Source organism: Anguilla rostrata, chromosome 1, assembly GCF_018555375.3.
Source record: "Anguilla rostrata isolate EN2019 chromosome 1, ASM1855537v3, whole genome shotgun sequence".
NCBI classification, from domain to species: Eukaryota; Metazoa; Chordata; class Actinopteri; order Anguilliformes; family Anguillidae; genus Anguilla; species Anguilla rostrata.
The window spans coordinates 76,624,830-76,646,215 of NC_057933.1; the positions used below are offsets into that span (position 1 = coordinate 76,624,830).

The 21,386-nt window shown below is 39.4% G+C and overlaps 1 protein-coding gene and 2 long non-coding RNA genes across 13 annotated transcripts in view; 2 read left to right on the forward strand and 1 right to left on the reverse strand.

Moving 5' to 3' along the window:
• LOC135235978 (uncharacterized) overlaps nt 1-7,629 on the forward strand; it is a 34,518-nt gene extending 26,889 nt beyond the window's left edge. The window contains exons 2-3 of the long non-coding RNA XR_010324476.1: nt 880-4,270; nt 7,402-7,629. This is a non-coding gene — a long non-coding RNA (uncharacterized LOC135235978). The remainder of the gene's footprint in view (nt 1-879; nt 4,271-7,401) is intronic.
• The window catches only part of LOC135235920 (nuclear GTPase SLIP-GC-like), a 200,763-nt gene extending 186,973 nt beyond the window's left edge, over nt 1-13,790 (reverse strand). For 8 of the 11 annotated variants that reach the window (XM_064302024.1, XM_064301998.1, XM_064302015.1 and 5 more), the window contains exons 1-2: nt 13,696-13,789; nt 500-1,000 (exon numbers count right to left, since the gene is read on the reverse strand). In XM_064302024.1, coding sequence (XP_064158094.1) covers nt 500-1,000; nt 13,696-13,738 — 544 coding nt within the window. In that variant the 5' untranslated portion in view covers nt 13,739-13,789. Of the gene's footprint in view, nt 1-499; nt 1,001-13,695 lie in introns of all 11 variants that reach the window. The other 3 variants (XM_064301989.1, XM_064302050.1, XM_064302040.1) reach the window with 2 other exon arrangements.
• On the forward strand, nt 6,693-7,336 carry LOC135235967 (uncharacterized). The gene is made up of 2 exons (XR_010324472.1): nt 6,693-6,905; nt 7,178-7,336. It is a non-coding gene; the product is annotated as an uncharacterized LOC135235967 (long non-coding RNA).
• Nucleotides 13,791-21,386: the final 7,596 nt, after the last annotated feature.

Below are 21,386 nucleotides of genomic sequence, written 5' to 3' on the forward strand. Positions count from 1 at the left end.
ACAGGAAAGGTACAGGGAAGAGTTGGAGTCAAGAGTATAACGGGTAAGGAGTTGGTCTTGTAACCTAAAGGTCACAGGTTTGATTCCCCTGCTATTGCACCCTTGAGCAAGGTGCATAGCCTGCACTGCTGCAGTATCCAGCTGTTATAATCGGATACAATGTAAATTATTTGTAAAAAGTGTAAATCACTCTGGATAAGAACGTCTGCTAAATGCCTGTAATGTAAACGTTTTAAATTTGTTTTTTTATAAGGCTCTAAATATTATTCGAAAAAGTATTTGGTTTCCCAAGAAGGTATTTATTTAAAGGAATGTATTCTTTAAATACTATTTGGGAAATATTTGGTTTCCAATGAAAATATTAAATAAATCAAATACAATGTATTTCATGTGTAAATGTATTTTAAAATACTTCAAATATGCATATAACTACATTTAACAACATACATACGGATTTGTATTTGACCCAGGTCTGACACTCGTAGTGAAGCAGTCTTACCACATATATTTGGCATCAAATTTAGTCCATGGGCCATTGTTGCAAGCTCTCTGATCCAGTAGAGTTCCCTTTCTTTTAGTGCTTCAGAACCATTGACCTGCTCAATTGGATATACAATCAGATGATCAAGACAATGGTCATTGTTGTTGAAATGATCTGGGACTGGCTGACGTTGTTGATTTGTGATGGAAGCTCTGTGTTCTTCGACTGATCTCTGCAGTGTGGTCGAAGTCTTCCCAACATACTGCACCGGGCATTTTTTGCACTGGATGATGTAGATGACACTTCGTGTCTTGCATGTCAGATATTGTGTGATGTTGTAATGTTTTCGTGTGGCAGTGCTCTGAAATTTAACAGCACCCTTCCATATATGCCTGCAGCAGCGGCATCCCTGGGAATTACACGTGTCAACACCCGTACGAGTGCCTGCAGTCCTGGAAGAAGGACCTGCTTGAGCCATGGGAGCAGTCTCTGGAACAATCTCCGCTGTCCTGTGTTTCTCTGAGAGGAAAATGGGGTCAAATTAGGTTTTGGTGGCCTGAAAAAATGATGTAAAGCTTTCTTAAATTCCACATGGTGTTAGTTATGATATGACTTTCCTTTATTCGTCTATTAAGTCTTAACTGTGAGGCTAATGCCTTTTTAATATCATTGGCATTTGGAATATGCACATTTTTTTATGTTGCAGCACCTAATAGTGTCAGACACCTTGATTCAAGAAAAGAGATTCAGTCAAACCACCCTTAAGCTTATAAGATTCTGCCAAATGCTCATATGGTCTGAAATATAAGAAACAGGGAAAGGTTTTGCCTGAATATCATGACACAAACAGGGGGGTGGGGCCTTTATTTAAGGACAAGAAAGAGGCATTCCAGGCACAGGGAGCCTCTGATGCAGCAGACAGGTAATGGCAGGCGAAAAAGGCAGCTGCTGCAGCAATGGCAGAAGCAAAAACCAGGGCTTGGGAGGAGTTTGGAGAGGCCTTGGAGTAGGGCTTTTGGTCAGCCCCAAAGTAGTTCTGGAAAAGCATTCGGCATCTCAGGAGGGGAAAGCGGGACACTGTCCAGGCTATTATTCGCAGGAATGGTGAAACTCTGACCTCAGCTGCGGATATTGTCGGAAGGTGCAAGGAACACTTTGAGGAACTCCTGAATTATTTTGGGAGGCTGAGCTGGAGCAGTCTGGGGGATTAGAGTCCATCTCTATGGCAGAAGTCACGGGTGGTTGGAGAGCTCCTAAGTGGAAGAGTATTGGGGTTGGATGAGATTTGATGTTGATGGCTCTGGATGTTGTTAGTGTGTCGTAGCTTACACAAATACACAATGTCATGTAGACATTGGGAAAAGTGCCGTTGAAGTGGCAGACTGGGGTGAGGGTCCCCATTTTTAGGAAATTTGTCCCCCAATTATCAGGAAATCTTACTCCTCAGCCCCCCCGAGAAAGTTCGGGAGGAACAATGCGGGTTTCATCCAAGCCACGGAACAGCAGACCGATGTTTAACCCTCTCACAAATATTTAGGGGATATGGGAGTTTGCCTGTCCAGTCTGCATGTCTTTTGTGGATTTGGAGAAGGCATATGACTGTGTGCCCCAGGGTATCTTGTGGGAAGTGCTAAGGGAGTGTGGGATGCGGGGGTTGCTGTTGTGTGCCATTCGGTTCCTGTATACTTGGAGCGAAAGCTGTGTTCGCATTCTTGGCATTAAGTCAAGCTCATTCAAAGTGGGTATTGGACTCCGCCAAGGGTGTGCTTTGGCTCTCCTCCTGTTCTTGGTATTCATGGACAAGATCTCAAGGCACAGCCAAGGTATGTGTCCCATTTTGGGACATAGGAGCGGCATCTCTGCTGTTTGGGGATGACATCATTCTCTTGACCTCATCGTACTGTTCGATGTACACTAGAGCGGTTTTCAGCTGAGCGTGACATGGTAGTGACGAGGGTCAGCACCTCTAAGTCTGTGGCCTTTGTCCTTTCCTGGAAAAAGATGGTTTGTCCCCTTTAAGTAAGGGGGACCAACTGCCCCTGGTGGAGGAGTTCAAGTATCTTGGGGTTTTATTCACAAATTAGGGGAAAAGGGATTTGGAGATCAGCTGCCATCTAGGTGCAGCTGCCGCAGCAACGGTAGCATTGTATCAGGTGGTGGTGGTGAAGAAGGAGCTGAGCCAAAATGCAAGTCGATCTTCGTCCCTACTCTCACGTATGCTCACGATCTGTGGGTAATGACCAAAAGAGAGAGACTGCAAAAACAAGCGGCCGCAATGGGGTTTCTCCGTAGGGTGGCAGAGCTTACCCTCCTTGATAGGGAGAGGAGCTCAGCCGTCTGGGAGGAACTCAAAGTAGAGCCACTGTTCTTCCACATTGAAAGGAGTCCGTTGAGGTGGTTTGGGCATCTGATAAGGATGCCTCCTGGGCACCTCCCTCTGGAGGTGTTCTGGCCACAGCCACCAGGGAGGTGGCCACCAGACCTAGGACACACTGGAGGGATTATATGCACCAGCTGGCCTGGGATTGCCTTGGGATTGACCGGGATGAGTTGGTGGAAGTTGCTGGGAAAAGGGACGTCTCAGCTGCTCTGCTTGTCCTTTTTCCACTGCGACCCTGATTTGGACTAAGTTGTTAGAAAATGGATGGATGGATGTTTTTGTTATGTGTGTTTTATCTTTCCAGTTTGTTTGTCCATCTCCGGTTACTCGGCTTGAAAAAGCCGCCATGTGCCTCCTACCAGGGGAGACTAGCTCTTCGAACTTGTGCTTAGTGTATTGTGTATAGTGATTGCTTCATTTGACTTTGTGTATTTGACCCTATTTTTGTCTGCTGATTAGATCTTGTGTATGACCACTGACTTTTCTTCCACTCAAATTATTGCCTTTGCCCTTCTAGTTTTTTGCCCCATGATTTTGTGTTTCTGAATATTTGCTCTCGTATTGGATTCTCGCCCAGGCCATCTTCTTTGTTTGCTGATTTGATTTAGTGTTTGACTGTATGCTTATGGAAGTAAATCTGTCTCACCAGATTTTGAAATTTGAAAGCCTTTGAATTTCTAGCACTGAATTTTTTTGCATTGAAATTATGTATCAATGAATTTTTTGCCTCTGAATTCAACTCTATTCAAATTATCAGTAACTCATTTTCACTTTTATATTTCCATGTTCACAAATTAATAATCAAAAATTCAAATGTTAAAAAATTCAAATAATATATATTCAAGTTGCTCAAGTGTAATGTACATATGTATAATATATACATGTAATAAACAGTAAGGGTAGATATGAATGTGCTAAGATATATACAGTATGAACAGTATGAACAGAGTGGTATGAATACGCTGAGATATATACAGTGTGAACACTAGTATGGACAGTAGGAAATGTGAATGCTAAGAAATGCAGGCAGCTCGAGGTATGATAAGAATACGATGTACACTCTATAGATCAGATATAAACACTATAGACAGTAGTATAAATATGAATATGGCCAGCAGCCATACCACCACGCACTCTGCTCCTGCTGACTGCCTGAAGCTAAACAGGTGTGGGCTTGGTTAGTACTTGGATGGGAGACCACCAGGGAATACTGAGTTGCTGCTGGAAGTGGTGTTGGTGGGCCAGCAGGGGGCAATCTTCCCTCTGGTCAAAAAAACCCCAATGCCCCAGTGCAGTGACGGGGACACTGTGCCGTAGGAGATGTCGTCTTTCGGATGAGACGTTAAACCGAGGTCCTGACTCACTGTGGTCATTAAAGATCCCAAGACACTCAGGGATTAAAGTTCTCCGTCGCTACGACGAATTTCCGTCAATTGGATTCCAGAGAAGCCATGTATGAGATCAGTGTAGATCCGAAGATGGGAGGGGGGTGTTACAGGATTTAGGAATAGCGCTACCAGGTGATAGGTAGCTGATCTGTATAGGCATACAATCTACTTTTAATAATGTTATTTTATTTACATTAGCAGACCTGCCAACCTTAGGAAAATATTTTGAGTACCACAATAGTCAGTGTGACACTTAGTTCACATGCTTTTGCACGTACCACTTCGCTTTGCACGCACACACAAGCCTTTCTTCATAATTCTAGTTTTGACTGTTGAAGTGATCAGGCAAAATTGTATAATTTGACCTGATTCTAAAATATCACTTGCACTGCACTGGGCTATATTATGATACACTTGCAAGTCAAAAGTTTGAGTACGCCTGCTTAAAACAATTTTTTCATGATTAATATTTCAATATATATTATGTGTGCTTATACAAACTGATCAGTTAAAACCATCAGTTAAGTGAATTGCATTCAAATATTTAATAAAAATATAAATAATTTATTTTGTATATTGTAACATGTTTTCATTTTCAAGTATTTACAGAAACGTTTGTAATGTAAGAAAAAAAAAACATGTTGCGATGTAAAACACTGTCAATTATGAATAAAACCAAGTTTTTGTTCATGATTTCCATTTTTATTTAATAATTAAATAAGTGAATCAGCTTATATAGGCACACATCATATAGGCCTAATGAAAAAAAAAGTATTCAATTGAAAAGTTATCTAGGAATGTAGGCCGTTAGCTAAATTATTACCTGAAGCTCCTAATGGTGGCTAATGTCAAAATCATAATTGCACAATCATGGCCGTACCCAGGGTTTTAGAAATACCGAGGTCCAAAATCTGAACCCGCTAGGGGACATTTTTTTGATTTCCCTGAGTAGCCTGGCTGGCTACTTTCTCTCAGTCCCCTCATCTTGTCCTGTATCTCTTCCCTTCCCAAAGCTGGGCTTTGATTGTTTGAGGCTTTTCATTTTCTTCTCTGTCTCAGCAAAGAAAGTAAACACAGGGTTTGAATTTGAATAGCATCGTAAACAATTGGATTTGGCTGGCACGTTAACACATTTTCATGTAAAATGATACTTAATCTCAACCTTAACGGCAAGACACTACATATCTTTACCATTCAAAATCTAATGATTATATTGTGCAGTATTTACCAACCTGTAGTATGCTAGAAAAATATACGACAAAAAGCACGGCAAGTTATTAGTGTTGATCAAAGACCCACTGTGCTGAGTAAAGATTTTGTAGTAACGACAAGATCATCCACTTGCCCAAAAGTATCTGGACACCCCTTGGTCTGGGGCTGTTATCTCATGGTTTGGGCTAGGCCCCTTAGTTCCAGTAAAGGCAAATCTTAATGCAATGACATTTTAGCCTCTGTGCTTCCAACTTTGTGGCAAGACATGCCTCCGGGCATACAGCAAGGTCCATACAAAAATGGATTGTCGAGAGTGGTGTGAAAAAATTTGACTGGCCTGCACTGAGCCCTGACCTCAACCCCATCCAGCACCTTTGGGATCAATTTGAAAGTCAACTGCAAGCCAAGCCTAATTGCCGAATCAGTCACTGACAATGTTCCCTCTAAGCTGCGCGCGTGCGCAATCGCGCACTGCCCGCACATTCTCAGCGCACAAGAAAATCTATCCAGCGCATAAACAACATCAACATAACGTATTAATTCATATCTAATATTAGACCTAATCTAATCTAATTAATTCGCCCAATAATATTGTTTTTTTGTTTCTCACTCAGTGAGTGACAGGTGTCCAGCCAATGATACGATACGGTTCACTTACGGTACGAAGCCAATCATGGCATTGACGGTGCTTGCGTCTGGGCCCTGCCTATATGCGCCGTGCAGGTTAGCTAGCAGGTTAATAGATGCTAATACAAACCCCGCATCATGGCGAAACGAACAGGCAGCGACACATCCACTCAGCAAGCCACAGTAAAAAAGAAATGCAGTTCTTTTAAGATGGAATGGCTGTCAGAGTATGTGCAAATTGAAGAAAAAGCGGTGAAATTGGGTGAGATTTTTTCTTTTTCAAGTGAGAAAGGTCTACTCTGCAAAACATGCAGCGATGCCAAAGTAGCAAGTGAGTTTTCAGAGGGAAAAATGTGGACTGAATGGAAGCTGGACTATCTCAAGCGTCACGTTCAGCATAAAAGTCATTTAAAAGCTGTCGAAACTGTACGAAGACTCAAGATGGGACAGGGGATTGGTACATTATTGCGGGAGAGCGCAAAAGAGCGAGAGAAAAGGAACGAGCTGTCACACAAAACAAAATCGGACCCTGAACAAGTTAAAGTTCTCATTGACAATATTTTACTTGCCATCAAAATGAATGCATCAATTCTGTCAGTTGTGGATATTTGTGCTACATTTCAAGCTTCCAGTGCCGACTGTGAAAGAGGATTTAGTTTAATGAATCATATCAAAACAAAATCCAGAAATCGTCTTGAAGTGACACATTTGGACCAGCTGATGCGCATAAAGTCAAAGCAAGAAGCAGACGAAGCCATCAACCTGGACAAAGTGTACAACCATTGGAGAAGTGAGAAGGACAGACGTGAAAAATAAGGTAAAATTTAAGTCAGATTTGTGCATATTCTAGTGACGGTTATTAAGATTTTGTCTTTATGGATATTAATCATTAAATGTTGTTACTATTAGATCATTTATGGGTAGTAGAAATGCCAAGAAAAACTGTGTAATTAGATATTTTACATACAAAGTGTTACAGGAATTTGCACTGTATCACAAGCTACAGCACAAGTCATTGTGCAAAATGTGAATGTTTTAATGTAAGCAAAATGTTATGTCTGAAAGGTGTATATGTCTCATATCTTCCAGAACAGGACCCTCAGCCAGGCAAAGCAGGACTCTTCCCATGGCCAAAGCAGGACTCTCACATACTGTATAACATCTACACATCCCATTTTTCAGATTTTTGTCTTTTTTTAAGTGGACCAAATTACTTATTTAAAAATAAAGCGTGCATATCTAATGTTGCTCACAGTAGTCCTCAGTTTGCTCAGGGAGCTTGTGTGTATGCCCAGATACATGAAAAATTAGAGGGAACATTGGTCACTGACCTCACAAATAGTCTCCTGGATGAATGGAAGCAAATCCCTGCAGCAATGTTCCCTTTTTGTGGCACAATTTTCAGGCCACACCTTTTTCCTTTTTCTTATATTGTATACCATATGAGCACTTGGCAAAATCTTATAAGCTTAAGGGTGGTTTGACTGAATTTATTTGATTAAATCAACAAGACCAACTTGACACTATAAACTTGAGATAAAAGTTTTTTTTTGTTGAGACAGGAAGTATGTTGATTATGTGATGTTAAACCTGTTAGCCAGATAAGTTAGGTTAACACTTCATAATAATGTCTGTTAATAGATCATTAGTAAGGCATTTGCTCAGTATTTACTCACAACTAATAAATAATTATTCCTACATTTACAAACATCTGTAAATGTATTCATTAAAATTGTTATTTAATTAATGTAGTTAAGCATTATTTCCCAACTATTTCACAGTAATTGTTACCAAATTATTAACTGTTATCGAAGTTCATGCATAATTTCATGCATAGTTCATGCATAACTGTTATCAATATTCATGCATAATTTTCTAAACACTATAAAATATATTGAAAAATTGCTTATCAAACAAACAATAAAAATGCAATTTCAGAGCACAGCTTTCACAACACATCTCAGTTTGGCTAAAAATATTAGTGTGTAGTTTAGCATACTCTACGTTCAGCACTGCAGGCAAAGTTTCTTATGTCTGCCAATTCATTTTACAAAAATATTCTTATTCTGCCACGAGCCAACAGACGTGTAAATAAAGAGCCTAGCACTGTATGAACAGAATTGAAGACACTTAACCAGCTGTGATGATATACAGTGTGCTAATTAAATATATAACCTGTTTCCATAGAACAGCTCTGACATCACAATAAAATATGTTTGCTGCCAGTGTTTGTTTAAACAAATCGTTGTCTCATATGCCCTTAAGTAAGGGACTGTGGCCGGTTGCATAAAACACCTTAAGTTTTTCCCTTAAATATTTTACTTAAGGGATTATTTCCCCATTACCCAAGGGGATCTTGTAAGTGCGTTGCATAAAACCTCTCAAATGTTTTCGTTAGATAACGGTAATTCTTAAGTATTTTACTGTATATTGGCATATCGCCTTACGGTAAAAACAGGGGAATCCCCACGCTACCATGGAGATGGCTCAGCTGTCCCTTGTTCAGGAGGTTAAGTTAAACGGATTCACAAGCTACTGCATCTCTAACGGTAATTTTAACGAATTAAATAGTAAAATAACTAACATAGTCTAACTAGTTATCTAATAATAATAATAATAATAATAATAATAATAATAATAATAATAATAATCAACTAGCTAACGAACCAAATTTTGATATGGACCGTTTGATATGGACCGTTGATATGGAACGAAGAAACCCAAATTGGCGTTATTGATGGCACGCACATGGGGGTGCCTGAATCCTGATGTGCGTGCCGTCAGTAACGCCACAGATCCGTGGAAAGCCATGCTGCCTAAAAAAATCCATCTTGATGACTCTTGTTCGGTGCGAGTCGAGATGGAAATTAGCACTTAAATTACAGCAAAAAAAAAAAAACTGCAACAACTGTGTAATGTATATGGGTTGGGTTTTGTCTGTGTGTGTGTATGTGTACTTGTTTTTGTATTTCTGTGTGTGAGTGTGTGTGTGTGGGGGCATGTATTACTATCTTTGTGAGAACCAAATGTCCCCACAAGGATAGAAAGATGAGGAAAATTACGCAAGGTGGGGACCTTTTGCTGGTCCCCACAAGTTCAAGAGGCTGTTTTAGGGTTAGGACTTAGAGTTAGGGTTAGAATTAGGTTAAGGTTAGTGTTAGGGTGCCCCGGCGGATGGAGGCTTAGACAAAGCAAGCGGGACGTCGAAGTGGAGAAAACAGTGATTTATTTTACAGGTGGTTCCCAAACTCCAGGGCAGATAATAAACAGTGCCCTAATACCCAACAAAATAAATATAAGAACTGTACAAAAATAAACAAAATGTGTAGTCAAGGGCTATGTCCTGCCTGGACCCCACAAACACTACATACAGCTGCAAAACTCAACCAACCCTCAGGGCCTTCACCACAGCTCTTATAATGCTGTATCCCCTCCCCTAGGACAAATCACACATACAGTTTATTTTATTCTCCCCCCCGCATATTAGAAAAAAGTGGTTGCACCCGCGGCAACCCCTCTAGAAATTACGATGGTCTGTCCCACACTCTGCTTGCCAGCCCACTCAAACACACCATGTAAGTAACTACGCAGCACACTCATTTCATTTACTGCGTAATGGTTTGCAATACTGTACTGCCTGTTTCATATATCTAAAGCAAATGACTTATTGCACATTTCCGTTTTTATTAGTTATCGCCGTTTTTGCCAGCAGACCTATTCTGGCTATTACAAACAGCGGTAGTGTTACAGTTACATTCAAACAGGCGCAACGGTAAAGTTCCCGACACCCGCTAGGATGCGCCTTTCCATACACAATCATTAAAAAAAATATTTGCTGGCGATGTTAAAATTGCGAAAGAATGGCTGCACACAAATCAAGTGTCCGTGTTTTTAAACTTGTCGGCTGCAGACACGGGTTTTAAACCATAACAGTTAGGGTTAAGGTTAGGCATGTAGTGGTTGGGGTTAGGGGTAGAGGTTACAGAATGAATGTAAGTCAATGGGAAGTTCTCACAAGTGTAGCAATACAAACGTGTGTGTGTGTGTGTGTGTGTGCATCATCTCCTTCACTCTTTCTCTCCTACTTAGTTCCACACATTTGGTTCAGCAAAGAGGTATCTCAGACAGAGCATAAGAGTGTGTGCGTGAGAGAGAGAGAGAGAGAGATAGAGAGAGAGAGACGCCAGTATAATATTGTCTCTTCTCTGAATCCAAGATAGACAACACATCCTTTGGAGGAGGGAAGGACAAGAAGAAATAGAGAAAGACAGATCGAGAGAGAGAGAGATCTAGGTAGACAGAAATAAGGAGGGAGGGAATGTAAAAGAGGTCGTTTCTTTCCACAGTGGAAGAAGGGAGTCATAATGCTGTCCTGCAGACGAAGGGGTAACACAGATCTCCACCTGCCTTCTGCACACTTGCACAGTAAGTAACGTCTGCAGCTCTGTGCTTTCAGTGGAAGGAGAGATGGAGAGATGGGCGGAGGATGTGTAAAGGCATTGGTAGCAGCTCTGAAATTTTGTTCATTTAAAAAAAACATGAACGGAGGGGATGAGTCCATTTTATTTCTCAACTGTAGCATTTATCACCTCCCCTCTTCTTTTCCTCTCTCACAGTGCTTCTTCCTTGCATCTGTCTGTCTTTTATTCCTGTATTTTAAGTAATTTTCTATCAAGGTATTAAATATTAGCTAAAGCAATTTTTTTATTAATTTTTTCTCTTAAGTATTGTGGTGTGGGGATGGCTGATTTAAGCAGCCACACCTGCCCTGGGTCAAGCTAATTAGACCTGGCCAATTGGATAATTGGATAAGAATTAGATAATTGGCCAGGCTAATTGGACCCAGGAACAGGAGTGGCTGCATAGTGTTACAACACTGAACAATAGAAAAATATGTTAAATATATTTAAAAAATTAAACAGTTGTAAATAAATAACCTTTAAAACAGGTCTTTCACCTTTAAATAGATTTAAAAACAGCATATTTTAATAACAATACAGCATCTATCTATAATAAAATATTTCCAAATTGGAACACCTATTGCTACTGAAGTGAACTGAGTCAAAGCTTGCGCTGTATCAAGGAGCTGAGTGCACAAGCGCAAGTCACCTCACTTGGCAACCTTAGTTGCTACTGCCTTCTAGCGAAGATTCTGACAAATTACACTTTTCATCCTCTCAATCAGTAATGCGGGAGACAATTTTCCCTGGCTTTTACATTTGACTCAAAACTACCGAACGTCGGAATATTCTAATACCGAACCGTTTTTTTTTTTTTTTTTAAGTGCCGAGAAAGTGCTGAAGTTTTGGTATAGTGAAGTTTTGGTATACCGTGCAACACTACGTCAGACACATATTCCAATCCATTGCTCAGTTTAGCAGAGAATGCACATTTCAGAGCGCCACAGAGACAGATAGAATAATAACACATGAATGCACATTTCACATAATAAATACGACATTGAGAAAAAACGGAAAAAAGACGTAATATCAACTCGCGAACTGCGTGCTGAGCGCAAAAGTAGCCTACCGTTTTATTTATTTAGACATTGGCAGATAAGAAAAAGTTTGGTTACGTTGACCTATAAAACGCTATTCCAAAAGCAAAATCAGACATGTTATACACAGAGACTGTAAAAAATATGGACAAAGCTACTGTGACGTCACCCATTGACTCTCCGTGGGTCTCTAAAACACGTTTTGAAGCTCAATGGCAGGCGCGGCCATGTTGTCGATTTGGAGCCAAAACCATAGAGTTAAGCGGCTCTGTGATTTTTACAATGTGATTGACAGTCCGGTGCGGAAAAGCCCATCAACCTGAACGAACAATTGTAGAACGAACTTGAGGCTAGCTGACTGTCTGCCGTTATGTTTTAAAATATATCATCAGAAGTTTACGGAGTTTAATTTCCATCCGTGACTGTACTGTGTCATGTAATCACGTTATATGTATGACATTAAAAATACAATTATGTTCAGTTATCTTCAATTTATGTTTCTCAGCAAAACGAATATGCTTAGCTAGCATATCAGCTTGCCAGTGAGCTAGGTAGGCTATCCGTGGTTAGCTCACGCATTAGCAATATGAACCACAGGGGAAGAACATTGACTACACTGCTGGTCAATCAATCAGAGATGTGTAGGCTACTGGTGATTTGACTAGGCTAATTTTCGTATAACTGTCTGGTAGACCTGCTGTTAACCAAGCAAGTTATCGTCGTAGGTTTTCGCCACAGTCAGTTAATGAGCCAGTAACTGCTACTAGCTACTCCATCGCCGTTTTTGGTGTTCACTTGCTGGGTGACGCTAGGCGACCGATCGTTCGCGAATCACTTTCTACCGAATAAAAATTAACACTGTCAGCGGTGATTAACAAATCTACCAAGTATTTTAATAACTGATCTGCAGGCGTGTAAATATGACAACGCACCCCCCCGCCTCCAAATGTTTATCACCAGCAGCCACTGGCCCAGAATGCACGAAACGGCACCATTATTAATAATTTTTTTTTTTTAACTGAGAAACTGGATTGTGAACAGATGGAGTTATTTCATCCCAATTGGCAGTTTTTTTTTTTTTTTTCATGTATTCAAGGCTGAACCTGAGAGAATTATGTTCTGTCATTCAGTTGCCAACAGTTTTGTGTTTGACCTGTTAAGATGCAATCCAATCCAACGTTCATTTAACCATTACAGTTATTTTAAGTAATGTCTACACCTCTCAGCCCCTTTTAGAAAAGAAACGTATTTAGCAAAAGTATTTTTTTTTAAATTTATTTATTTTTTGCAGTACTCTGATTAAGCGATTAAAGGAACTGATTACTGGGATTGTACGCTGACTTTATAATTATTCTATTCTATTAAGGAGGCTCACGCATGTAATACTAAATAGACTATTTATGATTTTAAATGATTCATATATTTTTAAGACTGCTAATTAGAAACTCAATAATAGCCAAATGCTAATTTAGGCCTACACTTTGTGTTGCACATGTGGGACAACCTGGACACCAGAACAAGAAAAAAAATTCAGTCAAAAGATTTTTTCTCACCAGCACCCGTATGTATCGTAGCAGGCTAGAGAAACTGTTTATGAAATTGACTTTTTATTTACATTTTTAAATCGTCAGATATAGTGCGTACATTAACATAACAGTAACAAGGGTTGCATTTTCATTTGAATTAGCCTATGTAATGTTTTTTGCGCCGATCGAATGAAAACGAAATGCAATTGCCGATTTGTATTTTATTTGAATTTTGGCGCGGATATGCTTCCATAATTTTGCAGACCAACCAGCATTTCTGACTGTTGAGACAGGAAATATTTTGACTGATATTTTAAACTTTCCAGCCCAAGAAGTTTGTCATACAAATGCATTTGCTAAATATAAAACAATAAGTACTTATCACAAACAATAAAAATAGAATTACAGAACACAACTTCATCAACACACCTAAATTTGGCTAAAACAAGAGAGTATTCCCGGAGTGTGTAGTTAAGCACACTCCACGTTCCGCACTCCAGGCAACGTCTCATCATCTCTACCACTTCATCTTTCAAAAATATTTTGCCATTAACCACCAGAAGTGTAAATCTAGAGCCACTCACTGTATGAACACTGTTTTGGAGACAGCCAGTGTGGGTTACACATCCCAGGTTATACATATAACCGGTTGGAACGATTTCCTTATATCCCAATACAGCAACGTGCTATCGATATTGTGTAATAATTATGCATTCAGTAGCTAAATAATTGAGAGACTCGAGTGTTTCAAGGAAAGGACAAACTCATGGAATCTTCACTTGTTTCTCAAGCCTCCCAATGAGTTTGAAAGGAAGATTCACACTTTAATCATCTACTTCCTGTCCAGTAAGTTTCGTTTTCTACAGTATACCCCTCCAGTGCTATCAGATTTGAAAACAGTGAAACCCAACTACAGGCTCAACCCCGCCCAAAAAATGCATACCGTGCTTATTTTCTCCTGACGAACGTGATTCTTCCAATTGTATACCAGCTGGTCCCTCTGATCCTTCCTCATCATCATCTGGTGACTGCTCTCCTACACAAAGAGAACATTGAAAGCTTTATGTCAGGGCTATGAATTAGGATTTCTAATGCTAATAGAAGTGTGACAATGCCACAGCTGTGAATTTGGTGGTACATAACTACTTTTTATTTTACTGTTCATTCTAAACTCAAACTGGTGAATTAAATGATATTATATATATTTTTTTTTAATCCTAATATATTATGTACAGCATATATATACAGTAAGAGACAATGTTTGCTAGTCAGGTCAGTGTAACCAAATGCCAGTATCTTACCAATCATTTTCTGTTGTTGTGGTGCCTAGCTAGTTCACTCCATTAAGTCCAACAGAATGCTTTTTTTATTTTTAAAAATCCAGCACTAATGCCAAATATACTGGTCATAGCAACTTCAGTGGCCAGCATATCACTTACTTCACAGACACTGTAATCAAATTATCACAAAGTATACAGGGATTGAGGGGGACATTATCTTATACTGGCTGTGATGACGGTGGCTGATAACAATGAATAGGAATTCCAGTAAGATGACAGTCTTGTTCTTTTTATGTCTTTGAAAATACCCCTCAATCCTCTTGATCAGTTTATGACTTTGGGGTTTCTGAAAAATTGGCCTTGTTCCAACCCGTTATAGAAAAACTATTAAACAGATTTTTCAGAATAGATTTTTGGACCAAAAAAGATTTGAAAAGAATTCTCAGACTGGAATGACCATACTTGGAACAAAACATACTTGTAATGAATGCACTGTGATTTTTTGTATATACCACTCATTAGAATAAACTCTAATTGGAAAAATGTGATTCCTAAAACTGTGTTTTTATAAACACTGAAATTTGTATCTGCATTTGCTGGACAACCAAAGCACTTTAACCCTTCTCCGCAAAATTTATATGAATCCAGTCTAATTTACTCACACAGTGAAACACTCTTACCGCATTTACTTGGCTCCGGATTTAGTCCAAGGGCCACTGCTTTAAGCTCTCTGATCCAGTAGAGTTCCCTGTCTTTTAGTGCTTTAGAACCAGTGACCTGCTCAATTGGATATACAATCATATCTTCAAGATAATGGTCATTGTGGCTGGAATGACCCGAAATTGGCAGACGCTGGCGATATCTGATGGAGTTGCTGTGGTCATTGAATCTTCTTTGCAGTGTGCTCGTAGTCGACCCAACATACTGCGCCATGCAATGTTCTTTTTTACACTGGATGATGTAGACGACACTTCGTGTCTTACAAGTCAGATATTGTGTGATGTTGTACTGTTTTCCTGTAGCTGTGCTCTGAAATTTATCAATGCCCTTCTTTATATGCTTGCAGCAGATGCATCCCTCGGATTTACACTCGTCAACACCCGTGTGAGTGCCTGCAGTCCCGGAAGAAGGACCTGCTTGAGCCATGGGAGCAGTCTCTGGAACAGTCTCCTCTGTCCTGTGTTTCTCTGAGGGGAAAATGGGGTTGATTCAATGATTCAATCAAAGAAATTCAGACAAACCAAATTTAATTAAAGATTTTGCTAAACGCTCAGATTTGCAAGTGCAGGGAGATGGGGCCTTCTTTTTAAGGACAAATGAGCTTCAAACCAGAGAGTCTGTCTTCTTGCCTCCAACCTTAAAATCCTGACCATTTTAAGATAAACGCAATTAATATATTGAAATTAAAGAAAAAAAAATTAATTTGTCCTCATTCTTCTTTTATGCATTTTTTAAGGATTAAGTAATTAAGTCATTTAGTGTATTTTTCCTACTGTTGATGGTTTATATAGAAAATTATTTTTAGATAATAATGCATAGCAAACTTGCAAGTATTTCTAATCCACCATGGTTTTAGTTAAATGTTCTTGAGTTGATAATTTAGTCACTGGTCTTCAATCATGATCTGAGTAAGTTGAATCAGGTCAGAATAGTGCTAGGCTAGAACAAAATCCTGCTCCACCCTGACCCTTCTCACACTGTGGACCACTGCAAACAATGTGCAGTGTTACTTGCTAAACCAAAATATTGATTCTGTGATTTGTTCGGCAGATAGCAATATAATGAGGCTTTGGTGTCTATTTTTCTAGGTTGCAACATTAATGTAGCCGATAATGGATTGCGCTGGTTGATTGCCGTACTGTGACAGTTGTGGGATTACAACCTTTTTGTTAGGACTGAACTGACAAACACTGTGTACTGACAGACACTGGCATTAGATAAAAGGCACAATAATGGCAACACGCAACAATGTTGTAATAGAGAAACAAACTATAAGGTATGTAACGTATGGAAATCCAATGTGCCATATATGACAAAGTGCAAAATGTACAACAGTTTCAGGACACGGCACAGTACTAATACAACTACGTCACGTCACACTGACCAATGAACAGAGGCGTCTACCACAGAAGAAGAAAAGTCTAATTTCGGACAATATAAAAATAAAGCCATTTTCTGTCATTAAACAAGAATATTTTATAACAATAGAACACCAGTTTTACATTATAATGTAAATTGTCTGCACAGAGACAGATAAAGTGTGATATCCATATTTAAAAGCCTTTTGCCCTGCCATGGCTCCTCCACTCGCCTGCACACAGAGAGCAATCCCATCTGGCACTCTGACAGGAAGTTGCACAAGGAATGCTGGCAAACTTGAGGCTCAAATCGGTGACTTAGGGCCCAGCCTTTAAGGCAGCTGAAATTATGACTTTTTTGACCATTAAATCCTGTCTTTGTCCTACAATTTGCATTAGAAGTACTAATACTGTAGTATTATATATTATTTAAGTCACAGGTTGACAGAACGCACCTGGCCTCATTCACCAGGGGTAGACAGCTTCACTTTTTGAACATGTCTGTGCTGTATATACACAATATGCCCTAAAGTATCTGGACACCCCTTGGTCTGGGGCTGTTTTTTCATGGTTTGGGCTAGGCCCGTTAGTTCCAGTAAAGGCAAATCTTAATGCAGTGACATTCTAGATGATTCTGTGCTTCCAACTTTGTGACAACAATTTGGGGAAGGCCTTTTCCTGTTTCAGCAAGACATGCCTCCTGGCATACAGCGAGGTCCATACAGAAATGATTTTGTTGAGAGTGGTGTGTAAAAGTTTGACTGGCCTGCACAGAGCCCTGACCTCAACCTCATCCAACACCTTTGGGATCAATCGGAAAGTCAACTGCGAGCCAGGCCTAATCGCCCAATCAGCCACTAACCTCACTAATAGTCTTCTGGCTGAATGGAAGCAAATCCCTGTAGCAATCCTCCAACATCTACTTGTCCTTAAACAGAGGCCCCTCCCCCTTCTTGTGGCACAATTTTCAGGCCACACCTTTTTCTGTTTCTTACATTTCAGACCATATGAGCATTTGGCAGAATCGTATAAGCTTAAGGGCGGTTTGACTGAGTCTCTTTGATTGAATAAACAAGACTGACAGACACTATAAACTCAAGATAAAACTCAAGATAAAACGGTTTTAAAGATGGGGATCATACTTTATCAGGCACTAGATTCTGTCATATTTGTTGTTATAAAATACAGTAAGGTACTGCATATTTTACTTTAGCCGCGTTTCCACCAAAATTACCCGGAACTTTCAGTCCCAGGAACTACTTTACCAGGAACTAAAAGGTTCCTTCAGCCAATGGTTGTCTGCGTTTCCACCGGGGTCTAAAGTACCGCGAAGATTAGGCAAATTAGCCCACTGACGTTGTCGTCGGTCCATCTGTCATATGATTTCTTCTGTAACCCCATACTACCACCGAATATTTTCTAATAACCGGGACAGACCGGAGGGGTTTATTCCACTTATATACAACTGGTTACCAACAATGACTATATATGGTTACTTTTGTATTTATTGATTTTCATATATCCTCTCAAACACATTCATTAACAGCAGAAAACATGCACACGTTGTAAACAATTTGCTGTTTTATTACTTTCTCGTCGTCAATTCCATATAGGCTAATCGCAACATGACAAGAATAGAACGAAAACTCGGACTTGCGTGAAAATGTAAATTAGTAGTGGTACAGCCACCGTTTACTTTCCTTCGAAGTTACTGCTAGCCGAGCAGCGAAGTGTGCCCTCCAGATGCGAACCATGCACCATAAATTAGTCCATAGTCTTCCTGGTCTTTTCGTGGAATTGAAAAATGGCAGTAAAATTGAGTAAAATTACGGCAGTCTGAAAAAGCTAAAGGGAAGATTACTAGAATTAACCTGTTATTTTACCCGGATAAAAAGTGCGGAAGGTGATTTCCAGTTTGCTTGTACTGTATCACCAATGTTAATTATGCAGAACTACCGCATACCTCACATAACTGTATCAAACGTTTTGAGTCAATTACAACGGGCTAACAAAGAAAATCCGGAAGAAAATATTCAGCAACCGAATTAATCCGTTTGAATGTTTTGGTAGCCTACGTAATATGCTGTCCCAGAACGAATGCTTAGCATTTTATAAAACGAATACTAAAGCAAAAAAAGAACAGAAGAGCACACGTTATAATTCCAAGACGTTGACAGGCTATAACAAAAAGTAGGCTACTGCGCCGCATAACATACAAGTTTGATTTGAAGTTATTATGAAAATAAATTGGTTTGCCGCTGCATATTTTCAAACATGGCGGGTAATGGCGGAAAATAAATACAACACAAATGCTACGAGTACTCGACCAATCAGAAATGTTCAGCGCTGCAAGCTCCACCCAAAAGGTTCCTGTACTTTCGGAAAGTACTACCCCCCGAGCAGGAACGTTTTGGGGGGTAAAACAAAGCCCCCAGAACTAAATTTAGACCCTAGTTCCTGCGGTGGAAACGCACTGAGTTCCTCAAAAGGTTCCTAGTTCCGGGGTATAGTTCCTGCGGTGGAAACGCGGCTTTTGTTGAGACAGGAAGTGTGTTATGTGATTTTAAACCTGGTAGCCAGATAAGTTTGGTTAACACTTTATTATAATGTCTGTTAATAGATCATTAGTAAGGCATTTGCTCATTATTTACACACAAGTTAAAAATAATTATTCCTACATTTACAAACATCTGTAAATGTATTAATTAATATTGTTATTTAATTAATGTAGTTAAGCGTTATTTCCCAACTATTTCACAGTAATTGTTACCAAATTATTAACTGTTATCGAAGTTCATGCATAATTTCATGCATAGTTCATGCATAACTATTATTGATATTCATGCATAATTTGTCAAACACTGTAGAATATATTGAAAAATTACTTATCAAACAAACAATAAAAATGCAATTTCAGAGCACAGCATTCTCAACACATCTCAGTTTGGCTAAAAACAAGAGAATATTTAGTGTGTAGTTTAGCATACTCTACGTTCAGCACTGCAGGCAAAGTTTCTTATGTCTGCCAATTCATTTGACAAAAATAGTGTTATTCTGCCACGAGCCGAGCCTAGCACTGTATGAACAGAACTGGAGACACTTAACCAGTTGTGATAATATACAGTGTGCTAATTAAATATACAGTAAATATTTGACCGTTGATGGACTCACCAGTGTTTTAATGAAGGGACAAAATCATGTAATCTTCACTTGTTGTTTTTCAAGCCTTCCAATAAGTTTGGAAGGAAGTTGCTCTCTTTTATCATCTACTTTCTGTTCAGCAGGTTTTGTTTTCTACAGTACACCCCGCCCAGCTGTATCATTTTACTGTGACATCACAGTAAAATATATTTGTTGCCAGTGTTTGTTTAAACAAATCGTGTTCTGATATGCCCGATCTGCTGTCGGGCTGACAGATGGCTTGATAATGTTTCATGGAATTACATTTCTCCTCGGCCAGAATTGTTTTGATTGGTTTGAGTGAAGGTCTTAAGGGGCATGGGTCATGAAGGAAATATTGTTACACACTTGAGGGCTACTGGAGATTAGCTGCAAACTAATGACCACACTTTTAAAATGTGTGTCTGGGAACTGAAGGAAATTGCAACAAGTGTGTTATGTATATGGGTTGTGTTTTATCACTTGTGAGTAAATAATGAGCAAATGCCTTTCCAATGATCCCTTAACCCTCCTATTATGTTTGGGGTCAATTTGACCCTGTTCAATGTCTACTAATGCTAAAAACATGGTTAACATAATTTTTTCAGCTAGATTTTTTGTGACTATTCCTAATTTTATGGGGAGAACATGGTAAAGATAAAATTGAGCTACCACATTTTGACCCTCCTGTCATCTCTCAACCTTCAAGAATTTACACATTCACTTCCAAAAATGGAAAACTGTTATGGTCCCGCTCCCCAGTTGAAAGACAAGGTAGGCTTAGTGCTGCTAATGTTATCAAAATGGTTCCAGGCCCCATCAGATTTGTTAATAGTCATGTACAAGACATAAAATCTGCGTTTGGACCATAGCGTTATGGACTTTTGACTCATCTGAATGACTTCACCTGCCTTGGAGTGAAGCGTTATGGACATTTGACTCATCTGAATGAAGAATTGATGCCCACGGGCACCTAGTTGAACTGTTATGTTCATTTTCTCTCAAAACTAAATTCTGGTGATTCATTTATTTTTTGTTGGTGTTTCTTCATTATTGAATAACTGTTGTGTGTTAGTGATGTTCTGAAGTGTTTTCTGAACTTAAACATTAGAAATTTCCTGGGGTCAGATTGACCGGCAAGTTTTTAGTGTGCATTACAATTCGATGCTGGATTTATTCTGAAATCCAAGCATGAAACATAATTCCAATTGATCACAGGCAGAATGCGCCATGTAGCGGCCCGGATGTATAAGGTTATTATCCTACCGTGAAATGAAAAGAGCTGACTTTACGTATTCAAAATGAAATATTTGCAATGCAAATAAAAATATATATAGGAGTAGCCACCTCTTTATACCACGAATTCCAACCTTTAACACAAACACTGAATTTAAAGAATAGAATTTCGTTGAAAGTTTATCAGTCTACCATTGGATGGATGGAATTAACTTAATTCGCTCAAATGAAACTAGCCGGCATCATGATGGATGGCCACTGTTTAACGTAGCGCGACCGCACAGGAGCTATTCGTCTAGATGATGATGTCTAGATGAATGGCACTGAACTACAAGCAGTCCAATGCAATCTGACGCTCTATTAAAACAATGAGAGGGCTGTTTTCCCAGAAATAGAGCGTTCTATTCCTATACGAATTTACGAACGGGAAAACTGTCAGTTGACCTAAACTGCCTGATAAAAATGGACGAAATAAAAAGATTATCAATATTTATGATTGAAAACAAAGTAGCGCCTCTTGTG